General features: G+C 38.4%; 2 protein-coding genes across 3 annotated transcripts in view; one reads left to right on the top strand and one right to left on the bottom strand.

Annotated features, from left to right (window-relative positions):
• The window catches only part of piezo2b (piezo-type mechanosensitive ion channel component 2b), an 83,703-nt gene extending 77,405 nt beyond the window's left edge, over positions 1-6,298 (bottom strand). Inside the window, exon 1 of the mRNA XM_077515721.1 lies at positions 5,743-6,298. Within this exon, the coding sequence (XP_077371847.1) occupies positions 5,743-5,806 (64 nt within the window). The 5' untranslated portion in view covers positions 5,807-6,298. The remainder of the gene's footprint in view (positions 1-5,742) is intronic.
• A 4,773-nt stretch (positions 6,299-11,071) lies between these two features.
• LOC144015090 (cathepsin Z) lies at positions 11,072-15,302 on the top strand. 2 transcript variants are annotated; one of them, XM_077515427.1, is made up of 6 exons: positions 11,072-11,250; positions 12,780-12,943; positions 13,015-13,194; positions 14,071-14,221; positions 14,304-14,469; positions 14,857-15,302. In XM_077515427.1, exons 1-6 carry the CDS (start codon positions 11,111-11,113, stop codon positions 14,971-14,973), a joined length of 918 nt encoding a protein of 305 aa, XP_077371553.1. In that variant the 5' UTR covers positions 11,072-11,110; the 3' UTR covers positions 14,974-15,302. The 2 variants fall into 2 exon arrangements, with proteins under 2 accessions (XP_077371553.1, XP_077371564.1); XM_077515438.1 differs by lacking the exon at positions 11,072-11,250 and adding an exon at positions 11,262-12,012.
• Positions 15,303-16,973: the final 1,671 nt, after the last annotated feature.

The raw sequence follows: 16,973 nt of genomic DNA, 5'->3' as shown, positions 1-16,973 counted from the left end.
TTTTATCACTTGGCAGCACTAAACACAGAGAAGCCATACCATTCTCGTTTTGTTTTACATACATAAATATTTTAACAGTGACAGGGTTTTTGTGATTTGTACAGCTCACCACCATTGACTTGAGTTAAAACAATCAGGATGTGATTGAAGTCTAGATTGTTAGGCATGTACTCGCATGAAAATTACAATTACAAGCGTTGTTTTTTTTTGTTGTTGTTGTTGTTTTTTGTCAAACTGATAGACTTAAGGGTAATGGTTTCTGGTTATAGGACAATGAATTTACATAATGACTGTCCCAAGATGGCAAACACCTTTGACGCATGATCGGCCAGCCCGAGAGGTGTCTACCATTTAGTGTAATATATATGTCTATGCATAGAAGCCTTTCAAATGCTCCGATCTCTTGTATTGAACTGCACATGCAAAACAATTTCTGCTCTAGACTGGAAATGTCACAAAATCAGAAACCACAGGTGAACGTAACAAGTTTTCTCATCTTAACAGATATAATATTTACCCTTCTCATCTAAAAATAGATATATTTAGATATACATATATTTTGAAAAAAATATATTTTATTACTTTATTTTATTTTTTTGTTTTTATTTTTTACATTTCCTTGGTGCGTAGTTGGCAACACTGTCTATTACTGCCGCTTTAAAGGAAGGCTCCTTTAATTTTACATGTATGGCTTGATCGGCAGTAAATAGTTAGTTTAGCTACGAAAAATGCATAAGAGCTGAAGAATACACCCTTATATTGATTTATTTAACTTTTCTTCAACATAGAAGTACTTCCGTGTTGCAACGCCCCCGAGTGGTGACGTCACTAGTGTGTATACTCGCTTGGCGAACAGTAGTTCACGCAGACATAACAACGGGGAGGACACAAACTGTCACTTATGCCTTTGTGTATTGCAAAATTTTGCAAGGCGTCGGCAAGGAAAAACCCGCGAGACCCCCTAAAAAAAACAAAAAAAAAAAAACAAAAAAAAACGACATGAGTAGAAGGACAAGCAGGCGTGCGCGCAGCGAACATTTCAGGCATGAGGACTTACATACAAAATATGTTACAATTTGAGATGGGGTACGCCACACGCCTAATACTAAAGCCCAACGCAGTACCGAGTATCTTTAAAGAACCAGACGTGGGAAATAATCAAGCCGATGGAGGATCTCTGGCGGCTACTTCTGCTAGCAACACGGAGCTCACTCTCACAACAGCCGGCACAAATCGAGGTCTCCCTACGGCCACTGAAAGATCTCGGAGAAGCGAAGCAAATGTAAAGCGAAAGGTAGGCATGTTTCGGGGGTGGGGGGGCATTCGTTATTATACTGCACGGACTGTTTTATTTCATAATTCATTTGAAGGTGGCCAACGCAGGGGCACGTCGGCACGTTACCGTAATGCACAGTATTAACAATCGTTGGGGCGGCTGGCTTGACTTCGTCTTTTCGAGTGGCGGCTGGCCTGACCGCAGTGGGACGCTCCGCAAAAAAAGAAAAAAAAAAAACAGCTAGGGGAGGTTGGGTGCTGTAACGACGATACATTTAATTTTACTATTTTTTCTTTTTCCTGAAATATTTCGTCAGTTCCACACGTTTTGCATTGCTCGTACTGTGTGTCACTTTACCTGTTGGATATTTGCTCCTCCAAGACTTTTCTTCTTCACATCTTTCATCGCAACCAAAGCTATCCTGAGAATGTCTATTTAGTATTGCCATGTTGAATGTCTGATGTTCCAGGATGCAGTTGAGATTGTCCGCAAGGAACCGATCCTCGAGTTTTTTCATTTCCAGACAGCACACATTCATTTGCGGATTGTCCATTCATGTGCAGCTCCCGCACGAACACCACTCACCCCCCGCCTGATTCACTCGTTCGTCAAAGTTTATTTTGTGCCCGAAAAGACCATCTGGCGCCACAACTTTCACATCCAAGGCAGACTTTCCTTCGGTAGAGTTATTTTGTCGTGTTGGCTCGAAGCGATAAGGTTTAATCCTTCCGGGTTTGACGCTAGATGCACGGCTGCGTTGCATAGTGCTTCCATAGTGTAGCGTTTACACACTAGTGACGTAAACATCCGGGTTATTTAGTCACGTGTAACAAACATGCCGGCGTTCGATTCATTTTAACATCGGTTTAAAAGTTATTAAATGTACATAAAAAAATAATCACGTCACCAAATTAATTATTGAAAAAGTAGCAACTTTTTGCTGCTAAAAATGGATCAATAAGTAAAGTGTTCCTTTAATGAATCTTTAATATTATTCTTCCATCTCTTATACCTGAACACACTCTCTCTCTCTCTCTCTCTCTCTCTCTCTCTCCCTCTCTCTCTCTCTCTCTCTCTCTCTCTCACTCTCTCACTCTCTCACTCGCTCCCCCCCCCCTCTCTCTCTCTCTCTCTCCCCCTCTTTCTCCCTCAGTCCCTCCCTCTCAGTCATTCTCACTCTCAGAGCATAGTATAAATGTAGCCTACTGTTGAGTGTACGTTAGGAGGGGTTAGGTGTTGGCTATGGTTAAGACAAGTTACTTCTCAAACCGTAATACTCTAATGCTAGTAGATGAATTAAGGTTAGGGTTTGCGTTAGGACAAGTCAATAAATGCATCATGAAGAAGAAGAAGAAAAAAACATATAAACCGCTCAGGAGCATAAGTCACATTTTTGGGGGAAATTTATTTGAAATTTATTTGACAAAATCCAAGACCAAGAACAGTATATGTCAGACTGCAATCTAAAATCCCCGTTCCCCAATCGTTCTGATGGCTGCAAACAAGTTCCGGTTGGATTTGAAACTTCCACTTCTAATGATGGAAAAGTTTTGGGGGTTTTTTCATTTTAGTTTCAAATGTCTTCTTACCTTAACTACAATCCCGCATTGCATTGTGGCCAAATTCTGATCGGTTATTTCACCTTTTGTTCTACCATTAGCCACAATGAAACTCAGGATTTTAGTTAAGATAAGCCCTTTTAAACCAAAAAGTCAAGTTTTTCTGTAGTTAGAAATGGCCATCCGGAGCTTGTTTGATGCCGTTAACATGATTTAAGGAATGAGGATTTAGATGTTGCCTGTCTAAGATCTAATTTACAATATATGTAAGTGACTTATACGTCAGAAAAATACGGTAGTACTACTCTGCCTATTGACTGAAATTTGGAAAAGAACCTTGCTCGACGACATCATCGCCATCATCACCGTCTGCCCGCCGCTCGCTATCCTATACATTTCACTTTACATTTCCTCCCGCTTCCTGTCGGCGGCGACGGACAGGAGTGCTCGTTTTGCACTCCCAAAAAGCCATAAATTATTAAAAAGGAATGCTTACGATAAAAGGCAAGTCAATTCTCTCACTGGCAAGCCGCATTATTAATTCATGCTGTTAAAACGGCTTTCCACCAATTAATGGAGGCCATGCATGACCTCGCAATGGCTTCTGGAAATAACGATGCGGTGGTGATGTGTTTGTGCATTACACTCTTAAAAAAGAAAAAGGAAAAAAAAAAAGAAAGAAATGCAGGCTCGGACCTCAGTGACTTCCTTACGCATTTGTGGCCTGACCACAAAATGGCCGCTTAAATACCCAAAAGTAAACAGCACTTCATTGAGGCCGGCATCACAACGTGACCACACCTCAAATGAACCACTTAATGAAGAACAAGCCTCCAAGTGGAACTTGAAAAAGTCCCGCCCACAAATCGTAAAATATGCCAAATGTCAAACTAAACTCGGGAGTTCAGCTCAGTGAGCATATACAGGATTAACTGGTGAGTAGTTGTACTTCTTTTTATTTTTACTTCCTTTATCTTCAACAGTGTTTAACATTTAACAACTAAAAACTATCATGTGAAATGTAATAAATATGTTAAAATCTTATATAAGATACAATTGTAAAATAAATATGTAACTTTCAATATTTAAACAAAAACAAATATTTATTTTTGTTTTATTTTAGTAAATCCACCTAAGAAGGGCCCCCACAGACACCTTTGTGTCCCTCTCTAAATGGAAAATCAAAGCAGTTATTGTGCAGTAGATTTCAATATAGTATAAAATACTTTTAAAAAATGAATTTAACTAATGCTATAAAATGCATCTAAAATAAAATATAAATACAAGAGCAGTCTTACTTTGTTTCTTTTTGTTAATTACTTGCAACTAACATGCATTACTTACCGTATATTATGTACAACGACCTCAATACAAGTGCAAGTGCAAAAGCTTGTTTATGAGTGAATAATTGAGATTGTGAAGGATTTGACATTCGCAGCCAGGCAAGGCTTCGGTGAATGCTGATGTAAATAAACACGCATCAATCCACGCGCAACTTCATGGAATTTTCAACATAAGGTTGACAGTTGACAGATTTAGGGCCTGACACTGTGTGCTTTATTTTTAATGGCTGCCACTTTCATGTCAAAAAGTAGCAAAGGTCCTTTTCCACAAACAGCCCGGAAGGCGACATTACTCCTTAAAGGGACTAATTTAACTTATCATAAATATTATGACTGTAACTGGGTTGTAGGTACAGCAAACATTTTGGATGGAAAGTGTTTCAAACCAATAAGTTTCTTTGCACTTTGTCATTTTTAAGGTGCGTTCACATGCCCACTGTCAGATCACATATATAGCTGAGGTGAGTTGAAGATTTAAATTATTTAAAAAAAATAAAAATAATAAAAAAAACAGGACCGAATATGTGGAGCCTAAAAACATTTGTTTCTCGATAAGAACACCAGGGGTCCCATTTTTTTTAGTTGCAGCGGGCTGTGTGCAGGTGTGAGTTGCAGATTTTTTTTTTTCACTATTTACTTTTTCCAGTTGTGATCAGCTGTGTTGCTAAGTGTGCGGCGCCCCATTGGAAGATTATGCCTTAGTTGAAAGGTTGCTTTCAAGGCAGTTGGGAAAAATGTCACTTTTCTTTTTTTTAATCATATGAATAAACACAAGTAGCTTCTCTAAAAGTACTTTTTGCTGAAGAGCCTTCAATGTTGCATTCAAGACAGCTGGGGGAAAACATCATTTTGATTAATAGGAGTCAAGTTAAGCAGATATGCTGGGTAATCTTGCTTTAAAGGAACCTTCATAAACAATCAGAAATCTGACCTCTGGTTGTATTTATTTATATTTGTACCCTACTTTTTAAATGTATTTCTGCTATTTATGATATGTCATAAACTTGTGTCAATAACTGTGCTTCTCTCTGCTCCTTTAATTGCCCTGCGTGGATAAATAAAGTTTTCAGAAATTAAATGAAGAGAAGCTTGTGGCTCAGTTAAAATGTTGCCTTCAAGGAATCTAGGAGAAATGTTCATTTCTCTTTTTACATTTCTATAACTTAGTTATGTCTATGCAGCCACAGTTCAGTGTTACGGTAAAGGTAATTTTCCCCATGAAGCCTCGAGTGCAACATTTTGAAGAAGACTGAGTTGAAAGGTTGCCTTGGGAATCTGCTTTTCATTTCATTGTTATTAATCAAGTGAACCGGTTAAGCTAAAAGTCATTTTCATCAACAGCCATAAAGGCAGTAGTTTAAATGTTGGCTTCACTGAAACTAGTAAAAATTGTACTATTTGTTTACATTTACATTTACATTTCATAAAGTACGTTCAAGTTGATATCGTAAACATGTTATCGGCGTGTTTAGTGGAAGTGGGGTGTAAACAAGTGGATGACGTAATCCGTCACCCATCTCCAGTCTTGAATAGCGACGTATTAGAAAATGAATTAAAAACTCACCGGCTGCGAGGCAGGCGGGCAACAACAGCCTGAAGACCAGCCCGCACACCACCTCCGAGGCCATGGCGCCTCTGGGCAGCGACAAGAAACTCTCTCTCTCTCTCGCTCGCTCGCTCGCTCGCTCGCTCGCTTTCTCGGCCGTTAGAGTCTCCCTCTCATCCCCTTCCAAAAAAAGTGTCTCAAATTCCGGTTATCACGGGTGTGCGCGCCTGCCCATCAGTCGGCTGTGGCCGAACGAGACACCTGAGCGGCGGCTTGTCCAGGGCGGCGAGAGGAGGCCACTTCCAGGCTTCATTATCACCATCCACACCCGGCAGATCATAACCGAAAAGACACCTTTTTTTTTCCCGGGCGATGCGTTCAAGTCATGTTCGCCTCTCAGGTGGGCAAACGGTCGCGTGTTGCCGAAAAGAAGCAACAGGTCGTCACGTTGTAACAAAGCGTCTTTGTAGAGGAGTCCAAGTGTAATGGTTACACTTTTCCCACACTTTGTTCAGGTCCACCTCTCCTCGTTGTGCCTCCTTGGGTGGATTTTAACACTTTTGAGGGGGACTGGGCGCGCGCGTGGGCTGTGCTAGCCTTATCAGGAAGGCAACTTGTGATTGGCATATTAACCTGCCAATCAAAAGGCTCCCTCTAGTTTTGAGACTCCACCCTCAAATGATGATTGGCGGGAGAGGAACGGGGGCGATACTCCATGAACACTTGTAGCACAAATATTAGCAACGACGTACTAAACACGTAGCTTGTTTTGTATTTACCTGCAATTATATCTTAGCATTTTGTATTTTAATTCTTAGCTAAGAATGTTTTAAACAAGTTTTAAGGTGTGTCGCTGTAATTAAACATTCCCACACACAAAAATTGACGACGTACCTGCTCTCCAAAAAAGAGAAACAGCGCCGTCTATCGGTCTGAAACGAGGCTGCACAAGCAGCTGCGCATCCACTTGTACTGGAGTCAAGAGAATATGAATAATATTCCTTTTTAAATCCAGTTACGATTGCAGTAAAATAATTAGTCAAATTAATAATAATAAAAGAAATATAACAACACCTTGATCATTTTATTGACTTTTATTGCTCTAATTTAAAAAAAAAAAAACTGTTGTGCTTGAAGGGGGGGAAAAAATTGTTTAACATTGTTAAACAATAAACATACCAAAAAAAAAGAAAATCTATTTGTTCTGAAATAATTCAAAATACATAATTCTTAATCCATTATCACATCAACTTTTCATAATTTTTCTTTTACTGCTGTAAAATTTTCAATAGATTTTCTATGCAAAAAATGACTTGAGACAAAATACGTTTGTAATGAAATAATGAGTAAATTAAGCTATTGTAAAACCATTATAACAGCACCTTCTGTTTCTTTCTTTTAATTTTCTTTCACTATTCAAATACATGGAAATAATTTTACGATTAAAAAAAAATACCATACTTAAAATGTACACCCTAGTTATGTTAATAACATTTTTTTTTTATTAAAAATATGTTTTCATTGAAATAATTCACATATTACATAATTATAAAAGAATAATAACAGCGCCCTTTGTGAGGAGTAAGCAGTTAAGAAGATGGATGGATGGATGGATGGATGGATGATAACAACACACTCTCATAATGCTATTATCTTGTACTCTAAAAAAAAAAAATATATATATATATATATATAAATATATATATAAAAATATCTGCAAATAGGCGAATCCAAGGGGGCCGAACCTGGAGTAGGTTTACTTAGTAACGTATGAAGGAGTACTAATTTAATACAAATATGTTGAACTAATGCTATCAGCTTGCTAAAAGAATTATTATGACAATAGGTACAAGTGAATGTCCATTATTTCAAGACCTTATTAGTATGACTGGGATAATTTGATGTACTTTTTAATACTTCACAAAGCATTAAGATGATAGTAATCAATATTTCCAGTAGATCAAATGCCCTGATTGAAGCCGCAGTGCGCTAGTGCCTTGATCTTTTCAAATGACATTATTTATCAGTTTCTGCAAAGCATAATGGGAGCAAAGGGCCTTAGTGGAGAGCTGTATGTCGCAACAACATCAGCTTGAGGGTCTGGCCCAAACGGGCTGGATACTGTCGTCACCACTGTGATCCATCCCGCCTCGCCTTCCTTCCGCCGCCGCCACAGCAGTCAATAGAGTCAAGCCGTCAGGCTGTGATTTGTGACGGGACGTCCGATTCCTCGCTGATAGATGCCAATGTTGAGGGCAACGTTTGCCTTTGATCCATTATTCATCCTGCGCTTAAGAGGGACTTATTGACCTCTTCCCAAATGGACCCGACTGGTTAAAACATTGCCGATGATTCAGCAGTGAACGTGGCTTGGCATCCTGGCTCAAAATCATTGGCAGTACTCTTTCACGCAGAGATCCTGCAAAAAAAAAAAAAAGACACATCAGCTCATTTAAGTGGGATGCAAACTAACACCAGTTTCGTACAGAGATCATGCAGCAAGTCATATCTGAGCACTTATTTTATCCCCATCATAGCATGTACTGTAAATGAGAAACAAATTTCATGCAGAAAACTTACCAAAAATTTGCATCAGAGCATAGAAGGCAGAAGCAAATTAAAACGTATCCATCAGAGTGAACTAAAGCCTATTTCACGCAGCAATCCTGCAAAAAAATCTGCTCCTGATCAAATTTCATCTACGTAAGATGCAAACTAAAGCAAATTTCCCACAGAGATGATGCAAAAAAAATCATAGCTTGTGATTAAAAAGTGAACTAAAGCCTATTTCACAAAGAGATCCAGAAAAAAAAAGCCACATCCAAACATGTACTGTATATCGCAAATGAAAGCGAGTTTCATTCAGAGAGCCTGCAAAAAAGACCTCATACATATAAATAACAAGTGAACTAAAGCCAATTTCATGCAGCGATCCTGCAAACAAAACAACATATCAGAACATGTGGGATGAAAACTAAAGTTAATTTTACATCGAGATTCTGGAAAAAAAACAACAAATCCAAACATGTAGACCACAAACTAAAATCAATTTCATACAGAGATACTGCCAAAAAACATCTCAGATTATGTATTTAAGAAGTGAATTAATGCTATTTTGGGCGGCAGGGTGAGCGAGTGGTTAGCACGTCCGCCTCCCAGTTCTGACGACTCGGGTTCGAATCCAAACAAATAAATAGATAAATAAATAAATAAATAAGTAAATACATAAATAAATAAATAAATAAATAAATAAATAAATAAATAAATAAATAAATAAATAAATAAATGCGTAATAGTCTATAAATGAAAAGCGAACTGCAGCCTATTTCACACAGGGATCGTGAGAAAAAGCTGCCTCCTAATATGTAGTTCACAAACTAAAATCATTTCAAACAGAGATCCTGCAAAAAAAAAAAAAAAACTCAAATTTTATATGCAAGAAGTAAACTAAACTGCCAATGCGAGCGTGAAAGAGGCCTAACCAAATGCAACTGAACGCCCGCCGTGATGCGTCGCGGTTGTCTCTGAGCCGGGATATGGCGCTTGGTAATGTTTTCTTTTCACTTAACGCCGGAACAGGGCAGGACAAATGGAGCGAACGTTAGCAGTTAGTTGATGATGTCGGGCCGGGTAATGGCTTTTAACCACTTGTTTATTGTTGTCATTGAGCTTCATTGAGCTTCTTAGTTCTCAGTAGGAAGGAAACAAGGCACCTAATGCACACACTGTACTGGATAGACGGCGTAGCGGATAGCACGCCCTATAACGCTCATTTTCATACCAAAAAAAAAAAAAGAGCACTTACTTTGCAGATATTTCTTTTCAAATTTCATCACCAAAAAACGAAATACAAATACATTGAAAATTAAAAATTATAAAAAATAACATATTTTATAAAATGTTAAAATTAAATGAAACCAAAAACAAAAATAAATCACTTGTATTTTTCTTTGAGGGGTTTAGGAACCAAAACATAATTAAAACAAAATTACCACAAAAAAAAGGAAAAATAATTTAATTAAAAAAAAATTACAGCTTGTGTTTTTCATTTCAAGTTTCAGGGAAAAAAAAACAAAAAACTATTAAATGTGAAGCTTTGTAAAGCGCTTTGGGCACCATATGGTGTCGTGTAAAGCACTATGTCAGTGCACTCAGTTGACCATATTAAAAAAAAGAATCACACTATAAAAAAGATTGACCAAAAAAAGTAGCAAAATAAAATAATTTGAAAATATAACAATTAAATAAATCAGGACTAAATAAGTAAGGCATTGTATTTTTTTTTCTTGTGAGGTTCAAGTTCAAAATTAATAACAATAAAATATTTTAAAGAATGAATTAACAACAAAATCGACCAAAAAAAGTAGAGACATAAATTAAGAAGTTGTTAATTAATTAAATAAAACGTGAAAATGAATGAAGTTGAATGAATGAACAAAATTAATTAATTAATTAATTAAAAGAACAAATTAATTAAAAAATGATACATAAAAATAACCAAAATTATTTTTAATTAAATAATTCAAAAATTCTAAACGACCAATGAAAAATAATAAAATAAAATATTTTTTATCATATAACTATATTAAATAAAACATGAATAAATAAAATGAACAAAACTAAATAAATACAAATAAATAAATAAACCTAAAAAGTAACAAAATAAAACATAAAATAAAATCAAATATTTCTCATAACTTCAATTCATATGTTTTAGAATTTTCTAAATTTTGCTCCATAAAGAAGCACCGAACATTGAAATTTAATTTTGAAGGCAGGGGACTTTATTGCAGAGAATGCACAAAGTTGCATCAATCATCATCATCATCATCATCATCATCATCATCATCGTCACCATCACCATCATCATCACCACCACCACCACGGGGATGAAGTCAATGCAGCAAAGTGGAGGTGCATCATCACTTCAGTTGGTGAGTAGTGGCTTCCAAATGCACGTCTAATTTCATTGCACCTTTAATCATTAAGAATACACACACACACGTACACACGCACCCCTACACAACATAAACACACTTGTACATGCATACATGCACCCGCAGACCCCATCCTGTGCGGTGCATTAGGTGTAATGCAATTTGAGCAGGCAACCAAGTTTAAATAGTCAAATAAAAGTTTCCTGCTGAGGCAGCAAATTCACTAATGGACGGAGATGACTCATTATTATGGGCGAACCCTAACTTCTAAAACTTCATCAGCAGTTAACACACTAAAACGTCACTAGCAGTTAACAAATTTTACAAAAACAAACAAACAAAAATGTTCCCCTCAAGAGTCTTACGTCATTATTTGTTGCTGTCGTGCTCCTATTGGCCGCAAGGAGGCGCCAGAATTCCTCTTAGTCACATGACAGGGGGACTCCAAGATGGCGCCCTACGTGGTTGTACTATTACGTTGCTGTTATTGTTTTTGTTTGTTGTTGTTTTTATCCTTCAAAAGCGCTGCTCAACTTTTAAACGAGCCTTGTTACAAACCCATCAACGACAGCAGGCCAGCCTTTGTCCGGTGAGTTCGATGGCGTGAGCATTTGCTGCTGTGTTGAAAAGCCAGGCAGTTGTTTGTCTTTGGAAACTACCTACCGACTTTTACATAATGTCAAAAAAATAAAAAATAAATAAATAATAATAATACGTTAACGAGCCACTTCCTGATTGGCGAGTGAAATAATAACGAGCCAAATAAACACTGACAAAAATAAAAAATTAATAAAAAAAATAAATTAAAGCAAGTAGTATTTGAAAAACAAAAAGAAAAAGTAATAAAGTAGAAACAAAACCATAAATTGATAGGATAAATTACAATAATTATCTAAAAATAACATGATATATTTTCTTTAAAAATCACAAAAGGATTAAAGAAATCAAAAAACAAAAACTAATGAAAACTATCAAAATATACAGTATTGTGTAATAATAATATTCAACAATTGGAAATCCATCCATCCATCCATTTTCTTGACCGCTTATTCCTCACAAGGGTCGCCGGGGGTGCTGGCGCCTATCTCAGCTGGCTCTGGGCAGTAGGCAGGGGACACTCTGGACTGGTTGCCAGCCAATCGCAGGGCACACAGAGACAAACAACCATCCACACTCACACGCTCACCTAGGCACAATTCGGAGCGCCCAATTAATCTGCCATGCATGTGTTTGGAATGTGGGAGGAGACCGGAGTACCCGTAGAAGACCCACGCGGGCAAGGGCAGAACATGCAAACTCCACCCAGGAAGGCCGGAGCCTGGACTCGAACCGGAGTCCTCAGAACTGGGAGGTAGACGTGCTAACCACTCGAACACCGTGCCACCCATCCATCCATCCATTGTCTTGACCGCTTATTCCTCACAAGGGTCACGGGGGCTGCTGGCGCCTATCTCAGCTGGCTCTGGGCAGTAGGCAGGGGACACCCTGGACTGGTTGCCAACCAATCGCAGGGCACACAGAGACGAACAACCATCCACACTCACACGCACACCTAGGGACAATTCTGAGCGCCCAATTAACCTGCCATGCATGTCTTTGGAATGTGGGAGGAGACCGGAGTACCCGGAGAAGACCCACGCGGACACGGGGAGAACGTGCAAACTCCACCCAGGAAGGTCCGAGCCTGGACTCGAACCGGAGACCTCAGAACTGGGAAGCCGACGTGCTAACCACTCGACTACCGTGCCGCCCACACCGTGCCACCCTCAAGTATTATTTGAAAAACAAAAAGAAAAAGTAATAAAGTAGAAACAAAAAATTGATAAGGATAAGGATAAATTACAATAATTATATAAAAATAACATGATATATTTTCTTTAAAAATCACAAAAGAATTAAAGAAATCAAAAAACAAAAACTAATGAAAACTATCAAAATATATTGCGTAATCATAATATTCAACAATTGGAAATACATTATTGTATTTAATATAATAAAACAAAATTTCAATAATTACACAAAATAAAAATGTAATGATGAAATAATCCAACATTCATACAAAAATAAACTAAAATACATACCATCACAATATACTGTATAATCATCCCTTTTTTTCAGGACGCGGCCTCGACCCTACGAGTACACAAATGCATCCGACCTTCCCGACTCGTGGGACTGGAGGAGCGTGGACGGGCAGAATTACGTGAGCGTCACCAGAAACCAGCACATCCCGCAGTACTGCGGCTCCTGCTGGGCTATGGGAGCCACCAGCGCCCTCGCCGGTAACCGTGGCGACACTGGGGCGGACGCGCGAAGAGATGGACTCGTTAACTTTTTCTCCCTCTCACCCTAGACCGCATCAACATCAAGCGCGGGGGCGCATGGCCGTTGGCGTACCTGTCAGTCCAGAACGTCATCGACTGCGGTCGGGCGGGATCGTGTTACGGTGGCGACGACCTTGGCGTGTACGCCTACGCTCATGAGCATGGCATCCCGGATGAGACCTGCAACAACTACCAAGCCAAAAACCAAAGTACGCTCATGGCTATTAGCCCATTGTGTTGACTGGTCACTTGTTGCTAGGCAGAAATACACATCTAAATTTTCAAGAAAATACATACAACAGAACATGGAATGTTGAACCATTTGGAAAAACAAACAAAATTGTTTCTGAGATGCGAGTACGTCACCTGAGATCTCAGGATTAATATTGGTGGATTATTTTTTAAATAGTCACTTGTTGCCAGGCAGAACTCTGAATTTAATCAATATTAAAATTTGACCAAAATTTGTTGAGTAAAAAAAATTAAAAGAATACAAAAAGTGGACTGAAGTTCCTGTCTAAATCTTTTTTTCCGGGTTACTCATAAATCTAAAAGCAGTTGGGTCAAAAATAACTCAAATGAGTCAAAACCCACAAAACAAACCTTAGGTATGTTATTTGACCCAACGTTGGGTTGTACACTTTTTGATCCATATTGGGTTATTTTTGGCCCATCTGTTTTTAGACATCCAGACATAAAATAAAGTCAATCAACACCTTTTTTTCTTTTTTTCTTTTTTCCCCTGTCCATGTCATTTGTTGCTGGGCAGAATTTAAATACAAATAAAATTGAGCGGTTGGACACGATGGAATTTGACCAATAGTTGTTGGGTGAAAACTATTTAAAATTGTGAAACCTTGGTTCAATTAGTTTCAAGATTAATTTATGTGCATATTTCTTTGTTGTTGTTGTTTTTTTGTGCAACACTTAAGAAAAAATCTACATTCCTAAGTTTCACACTAATGTCACGCCTCCTCTTGCCAGTAGGGGGCGGTCTAGGCACATTTTAGCTCAACACCTGTGTATTTTACTATCTTTTCCCACGTGATTTTTGTCCCCAACCCTCCACCACCACCACCTGGCAGAGTGCGAGCTTTTCAACCAGTGTGGCTCGTGCGCCTCAGCGACATCATGCGACGTGGTGAGGAACTACACCGTGTGGAAAGTGGACGATTACGGCAGAGTGTCCGGGAGAGACCACATGAAAGCGGAGATTTACACCAACGGGCCCATCAGGTAACCGCAAGTGATGATTTACCAGATGGGGGCGACAAAGAGTTGAAAACGTGATTTATTTTTTATTTTTTTTTAATTCTAGTTGTTCCCTGATGGCCACCAAGGGCCTGGAGGGCTACTCGGGGGGCATCTTCTCAGAGTTTCACCCCCTTTCGCTGCCCAATCACATCGTGTCCGTGGCCGGCTGGGGCGTCGCGGATGATGGCACAGAGTTTTGGATCGTCAGGAACTCTTGGGGAGAATTTTGGGTGGGTGTCACGCACGCACACTGCACGTACTTTTGATTGACAGACTTATCAAAATTAAATGTTGCAAAGTGAAACTGGCTAAAGCACCCTGAGTAATTAAAACAAAATGGTAGACTTTTCTGTGTCTTTTTAGGTATGGCTTCTTGAGACTCTACTAATGGTAGACGACGTTGCCTTGAAGATTTATGTTACGAAGGCAAATGATTGTTTTGTAGACCACAAAATATGCATCTGAACCAAAATGGCAGACTTCCCTTTTTGTCTCTTTTGCCTCCTGGTTTTGGGGCCTAAATTATTTAATGTTTGGAACTACTTTTCTTAGTTTTAGGTGGAATTTGGACTTCCAAGTCCACCCAGATTAAATTGCTGTCTATTCTTATCTCCCAGGGAGAACGTGGCTGGGCCAGAATAGTCACCAGTGCCTTTAAAGGTGGCAAAGGCAACTGGTTCAACTTGGGCATCGAGAAACGCTGTGCATATGGAGATCCTATTGTTATTTCTTAGACGGTTATTATTTATACTACTGGACAGTATTCGTGAACAATTTTTCCTATTCCTGGAGAAATTGTCAAATTTAATATTTTTCTTGTTGTAGCAGAGGTGTTATGTGTATGTTTGTATGCTGTATGTATGTTTGTGCTATCTGTTTTCCATGGTTTATTCCACTGTTTACAAAAAAGAAAATGTAAGTAAAAACATTTGATCACAAAAAAAACCCCATCCTGTTACATTTTGGCCAACATTTTTGCTGCTATGTGATTATGTAAGCCAATAAAAGATCAATATTAATTCATACAGTCTATATTCATGATAATAAAGGTTATTCACATTGATTTAGCCTAAATATTTTCTTCACCTACGTCGACTGTCATAGAGAGGTGAGGTGGTGGTTGCTCCATCATTTTTCAAGATCCAAGCTGTCCGGACAATATTTTTGTGCTGTACAGTGGCAATGTCAGATAGAATTAGTAAATATTCTATTTAAAAAAAAAAAAAAAAAAAAAAAAAGGTGTCATGCTGTTTCCATGTCAAGTTAAGCATTTTAGAGGAAATTGTATCCTTGTGGTTCATGTCATTTTTATAATAGATTTAGACCTATCAAGGGACCCAACGAATGCGGGGTAACATAAATGATTTTTACTGGTCATTTGTTGCTGGGCAGAATATAAATAAAAAATTTGTGCAACCTTGATGATCCATTCACCAAAAAAAAATGGTCGTATGAGACCTCAATCAGTTTTATTGAATTGTATTAATATTTTTACACTTGTGTGACAGTTGACAATAAAATTTGATTTAAAAGATCTCCTGCAACGTGAATAAATATTTTAAAATGGCAACGCATTTGCTTCATAGCTTTTTTTGTGAGTTTTATTCTTGTTTCAAATGTGAAAATGTGACTTAAAATCTGGCTTGTACAGTAAAATAAGGTTTTACGATAACTGGAATAAACTTAGTCATTTACGAATAGAGTTGTCAAACTTTTTTTTTGACATTTCTTTCTTATACGAGTAGAAATGAAGGTTCACTTCCACTTTTGACATATAGATGGCAGTCTTTTATTATACACGGTACTTTTCATTGCAGCCATGAAATTTGAACTCTCTCCTCAATGATAAAAATTAATCCCCCTCACGTTAGTTGTCAGTGGCTTAATTATTACTATATTTCCTGTTGAAATGGTAAATGATAAAAAAAAAATAGTTGTGAATTGTGAGCCAGTGTCCCTGAACAGCTTTTGTTAACTGAGGCATGATGTCCCTAATAAAATGCCGCGGAAATCACAAAGCTGCTTTGTGCACTTCTGCGAGCCATTTGAAAGGCTGGTTTTATGTCCCCACGCGCACACGCACACACAATGTTGTGTTGCAAGAAGAACACAGCGAGACCGAACATCTGGAGAGGAGCACGGCCTCCGCCCACATTTTTTTGCTTTTTGCTCTCTCAAGGCCACCACGTCGTCAACGTCAACAACTCTCTGCTTTAAAAAAAAAGCCTCAGAATACTGCACATAAATGTTCCTCATAAAGTATAATAATAGGAAACACATGGATAAGCAAGCATTCACATCTATTGCCACTCTAGCTATGTTTACTGTTAGTATGCAAGGATCAACTGTGTCATGACTAGGGTCATGCAAGGGTTATGCTTACTGTCATGACTAGGGTCATGCAAGGGTTATGCTTACTGTCATGACTAGGGTCATGCAAGGGTTATGCTTACTGTCATGACTAGGGTCATGCAAGGGTTATGCTTACTGTCATGACTAAGGTCATGTAAGGGTTATGGTATGCTTACTGTCATGATTAGGGTCATGCAAGGGTTATGCTTACTGTCATGACTAGGGTCATGCAAGGGTTATGCTTACTGTCATGACTAGGGTCATGCAAGGGTTATGCTTACTGTCATGACTAGGGTCATGCAAGGGTTATGCTTACTGTCTTGACTAGGCTCATGCAAGGGTTATGCTTACTGTCATGACTAGGGTCATGCAAGGGTTATGC

Source organism: Festucalex cinctus, chromosome 1 (assembly GCF_051991245.1).
Source record: "Festucalex cinctus isolate MCC-2025b chromosome 1, RoL_Fcin_1.0, whole genome shotgun sequence".
Lineage (NCBI taxonomy): Eukaryota > Metazoa > Chordata > Actinopteri > Syngnathiformes > Syngnathidae > Festucalex > Festucalex cinctus.
This window is presented reverse-complemented; position numbering and strand designations above follow the sequence as displayed.